Source organism: Pristiophorus japonicus, unplaced genomic scaffold (genome assembly GCF_044704955.1).
Source record: "Pristiophorus japonicus isolate sPriJap1 unplaced genomic scaffold, sPriJap1.hap1 HAP1_SCAFFOLD_1363, whole genome shotgun sequence".
Taxonomy (NCBI): domain Eukaryota; kingdom Metazoa; phylum Chordata; class Chondrichthyes; family Pristiophoridae; genus Pristiophorus; species Pristiophorus japonicus.
In genome coordinates, this window is record NW_027251033.1 from 51,603 (window position 1) to 57,197 (window position 5,595).

At 42.4% G+C, this 5,595-nt stretch overlaps 1 protein-coding gene across 1 annotated transcript; it reads right to left on the bottom strand.

Moving 5' to 3' along the window:
- Nucleotides 1–929: 929 nt before the first annotated feature.
- On the bottom strand, nt 930–4,653 carry LOC139242549 (probable G-protein coupled receptor 139; the record flags this gene model as incomplete). Its single annotated transcript, XM_070870408.1, has 2 exons — nt 4,580–4,653; nt 930–1,801 (listed from the first exon to the last, which is right to left on the bottom strand). Coding segments are annotated over exons 1-2 (942 nt in total), but the record flags the coding sequence as incomplete, so codon positions are not given.
- Between the last annotated feature and the right edge of the window lie 942 nt (nt 4,654–5,595).

Here is a 5,595-nt window from a genome sequence, read left to right on the forward strand (position 1 = left end):
CCAGCTACTTTAGGTGGTACTTTAGGGGGTGCCATCCTTTTGCAGGTCACTGCTGACCTTGCAGAGGATCCTGACAGATTGTCACTCCCCGCCCAGGGAGCCCTGTGTAGACAGTGTGTGAGTGAGTGTGATAATATTCACCATGAGGGAGAGTGGCTCGGACACAATGGGCCTTAAATTCCGGCCTCACCAGGTCAGGCCCAAGTGTACATGCCCCGGAAACCGGATTTTCCGATCTGTCAAAGATTTCTCCATATGGATTCTCCAAATCCCGGGGAGAAGACCATTTGTGTGGGTGAGATTGGGTCATTTGCCCAAATCATGCCCAGAGAATGTCCTTCAAACTCTTAAACCAGGTAAAAGCAGGTCGATACATTACTTTTACCAGTGTAAGAGTTCGAAAACATATCAAAAATAAACTTAAATACATATTTTTACAGTAAAAACCCTTTCCACCAAGGATCATTTATTTTAAACCTTATTGAAACATGTTAAAAAAATTCCAAAACATTTTTTTAACAAAACATTTAATTGACTTTAATTTCAATTAATTTTAAATGTGTGAGGTGTTTTTTAATTTATTATGTTGCTTTTCAATATTGAGGTGTTTATTCACATTGATAATAATGGGAACTCTGAAAAAGCGAGTTGCCATTATTATCACTGAGAATACTGCAGCGTGATTGGTGCTTCAGGCCCATGTGACTCCAGCTTTACTGTACGTATGGGGAAGGCCATTTCCCTAACGCTACACATGGAATGAAGGTCTCGGATGGGAATCGAAGGTTTACGTAAAATATCCTCCGGTCGGAGGCATTTGTCCGAAGGAAGCCCCCAACCGGGATTTCCCCCCCATTATCTGGTGGCATTGAGTTCTGAGGCTGTAAAGTCTCTGCTGCTTCTTATCGTTTAATGCATTTTACAATTACAACAAAGGGATATTTCAGCACATTCTTCCACTGCTCCCGGAACTTAGTCTGTGTCACGGCGTAAATCCCAGTGTTTGTACAGCAACTCAGCTGCTGTAGCATGAATCCCAGTTCAGTTACTAACGCAGGTATAAATACAAGATGTGAAATCCAAACAAGCCGGTTTGCCACAAGAGCCACCATATACATTGCCCATAGCAGGATGAAATTCCCCGAGATAACAAACAATAAAATCATGGATTTCCTGCGACTCTCCATCTTGGGGTCTCTGGGACTCTCCCCACTGCTGTGACCCCGGAGTCTCCTGCGAGCTCTGCTGGCCAGTAAAATGTGTCTGACAGTGAGAGCATTGAGCAGCAGGATCAGAATAAATGGGACACACGGGGTTAGAATATAATGAAGTAGTTCGAATACTGCCCAGCCCAGTGATGCATAATTAGTGTAATACAGATCACAAAACCAGGGGTTGTTACCAAGCACATACCAACCTGTGAACATAAAATACCAGGGTATGTTCTTTAAACAGCTCAGCACAGTCACTGTTCCCAGAACCACAGCCGCCGTTCTCTCGGTGCTATATTTAGTTTTCAGCTTCTGGCAACAAATGGCCACAAATCGATCGAAGGTGAAAGTGACGGTGAACCAGACAGAACAGTCTGTGGCTGCATAGAGCAGGACGGCGTGGATATTACACAGGGGGATGGAATACACGAAAATAAACTGTTCCTCATAACGAATCGGAATGTGCCTCAGTATCAGATCCAGGATCACGACCAGTAGATCCGCTGTTGCCATGGCCACCAGGTAACGAGTGACACATTTGGAGAGTCCACACTTTCCCCGGGACAGGATCATTATCGTCACTAAGTTCACTGTGAGGAAAGGAAATAACCAGTTAAATTAAACATCAGGCTGGGAGCAAGAGCAGAAGATTGATGGGATTCGGTCTGCAATCTGCAAATCATTAGTGACATGAAATGATATAATCTAATTCTCGTACCTGAGGAAATGAATGCAGTGTTTATTGCAAAAATAATAAGGAATCAATAAATGAAATGGGGATAAAGACAACATGAAATGAACAGATGTTTGATCAATGAGACATTAAATGATAGATCTACCTTTAGCTCAGCAGGCAACAACACTGCCCAAGGTAACAGGGACACACGGGTCAAGAACCTCTCAGGAAGCCTTCGTGTCCCGGGATCAGTCAGCACCGAGAGCGGTGAGATTCACTTCTGTGCCGCTGTGTTGGTGGGAGGGGGCGGTGATAGGGGGAGAGGGAGGGAGACCCTCATTGTATTCTTGCTCCTGCTGAGGATATGGATTCTAATTCGAACTGAAAGTGAGTGTAACAGAAATAAACATCGACTGCAATTTTGGCGTGCAATAATTACAGGTGGTTCTACTTAAAATGTATGAAGCTAATATGACGATGTTAGGTTATTAAATACAAATGTACAGCAGTTAGAAAGATAACTGGGCTGCAGGAAGTGTATTGAACAATGAGCTTTACACCTTTTTGTTGAAATTGTCGCTCATTGAAAGAAAGAATTTCCGAATAACATGGCAAAGAATGGACTCTGAATAAAATAAATGGTTATCATTGACCAGGGAATGTCCAACTAAATGCTTTGTTTTAGCATCGAAATCGGACGACTTATTCCACAGGTAAAGTGCTGCCCAATGTTTCTGTAAAGTATCTGAACACTAATGGATATGAGTTATTCTTGTTTTCTTTCACATGCTGGTTTCCAACTTGTGCATCGTATATTAGATGGAAAAATATCAAAGGATTGTTTGATCATTAATACTTCAGTTACAATCAGCTGACATTCTTTATGCTGAATGAAAGCAGGGTACAATAGAGAATTACTCCGATTCTCACTGAGAGACCCACTGAGCTGTGGCAGACATACATGAGAGTCAATTGTAAACTCAAAACAAAGATTGCAAATAAATGTCTGGAAATCTGACTGAATGAGCATTTAATGAGAATGAAAATGACCCGGATAAATCTGTTCCAACCATCAGAAGCAGTGGCAGTAATGCAGAACTGGAGAATGTGGAACATGAGGCACTGGCTGGAACTGAATGATTCGAAACATAGAAACATAGAAAATAGGAGAAACATAGAAAATAGGAGATATTTCAGTGATTTAAGAAGGTGTGTATGATCTGTCAGGATTTGTTCTTCGCACTGTGTGTAAGTAAAAATGGCGAGCATTCGGTGAACACAACAGTAAAATACTGTGGATGATGAACGTCTGAAATAAAAATAGAAAATCCGAGAGATAATCAACAGGTCAGGCAGCATCAGAGGAGAGAGAAACACAGTGACCGCTTCAGGCCAATCACCTGTCGTCATTTGGTGACAAGTTCCCGAAACATAGAAAACCTGCTTCTGATCTGATACAAATGTGCAGTGTAGCGAGGATTCTCAAATTCAGGAAATAAAGTGTCTCTTCCAATATCTTTGCTTGAGTTCAATACAGAACATTTGAATCTTGATGGAGCAATATCATTTAAAGAATCAATAGCCGACAGCACGGTGAGGTACCAGATACACTAACAGCGAGGTACCAGATACACTAACAGCGAGGTACCAGATACACTAACAGCGAGGTACCAGATACACTAACAGCGAGGTACCAGATACATTAACAGCGAGGTACCAGATACATTAACAGTGAGGTACCAGATACACGAACAGTGAGGTACCAGATACACTAACAGTGAGGTACCAGATACACTAACAGTGAGGTACCAGATACACTAACAGTGAGGTACCAGATACACTAACAGTGAGGTACCAGATACACTAACAGTGAGGTACCAGATACACTAACAGTGAGGTACCAGATACACTAGCAGTGAGGTACCAGATACACTAACAGCGAGGTACCAGATACACTAACAGCGAGGTACCAGATACACTAACAGTGAGGTACCAGATACACTAACAGCGAGGTACCAAATACACTAACAGTGAGGTACCAGATACACTAACAGTGACGTACCAGATAAACTAACAGAGAGGTACCAGATACACTAACAGCGAGGTACCAGATACACTAACAGTGAGGTACCAGATACACTAACAGTGAGGTACCAGATACACTAACAGCGAGGTACCAGATACACTAACAGCGAGGTACCAGATACACTAACCGTGAGGTACCAGATACACTAACAGTGAGGTACCAAATACACTAACAGTGAGGTACCAGATACACTAACCGTGAGGTACCAGATACACTAACCGTGAGGTACCAGATACACTAACAGTGAGGTACCAGGGACACTAACAGTGAGTTACCAGGGACACTAACAGTGAGGTACCAGATACACTAACAGTGAGGTACCAGATACACTTACAGCGAGGTACCAGATACACTTACAGCGAGGTACCAGATACACTAACAGTGAGGTACCAGATACACTAACAGTGAGGTACGAGATACACTAACAGCGAGGTACCAGATACACTAACAGCAGTGAGGATGTCCCATTATTTTTAAACAACAACACGTGCATAAACAAAATGCAATAGAATACCATTAATAACTGATTATCCCTTGGTACAGAGCAAGAATGATATTACAGTGAAACATGATTTATATATTTAATAATTGAACATAGATACTTACTCGGAACACCAAAAGCAGCGAGTAGAGGATAGTAAATATGTTGTATGTCGATCAATAATTTTCTTATCATGCCTTCTAGAGCCCATCTATCAAACATGGCTAGAAATTCATCAGTCATGGGAGGCGCTGGTGGGGCGGGAGGTACGACCATGACTTCCCTTCTGTGACTCACTTCTGGTATCTGTGCTGGAGGAGACCTGCTGATTGTGTGAGGTGAAACATTGAAGGGAGCTCCTTACATTGAGCAGAGGGAATTCCCCGATGACATCATTAGGCATCACTGTAACTGACATTAATCACAGACATTGAACAAACAGACTCATTGAACCATTGTCATCACAAAATTTCACTGCAACTTAATCCAGCTCACCGTATTGTACACAGTTTTAAATTAAAAGTGAGATAATGTGCGATTTTTTATACACCTATAAAATACCGAGGACAAAGATAACATAGTTTATATTCCTGTCTTGAATTAAAATTGAGAACAAAAGATGCGAAAGTGACAGAAACAAAGGAGGGATAAAAGATGAAAAGTCAGATTGCAGCAACCTTGTTCTCTGATGCATTGGATCCCAGGCCAGCAGGGTCAAAACATTCCCAATCAATAAATGTTCCCAAACGGCAGTATCTGAGCGATGGTCACTGTAATGGATCGATCGGACTCGCGTACGTGACACAACTCCAGCCTCAATCCAGGAATTCCATTCCAAGCCCTCTAGATTACAGTCCTTCCACTTCAGTCCAGGAATTCCATTCCAAGCCCTCTAGATTACAGTCCTTCCACTTCAGTCCAGGAATTCCATTCCAAGCCCTCTAGATTATAGTCCTTCCACTTCAGTCCAGGAATTCCATTCCAAGCCCTCTAGATTACAGTCCTTCCACTTCAGTCCAGGAATTCCATTCCAAGCCCTATAGATTACAGTCCTTCCACTTCAGTCCAGGAATTCCATTCCAAGCCCTCTAGATTACAGTCCTTCCACTTCAGTCCAGGAATTCCATTCCTAGGCCCTCTA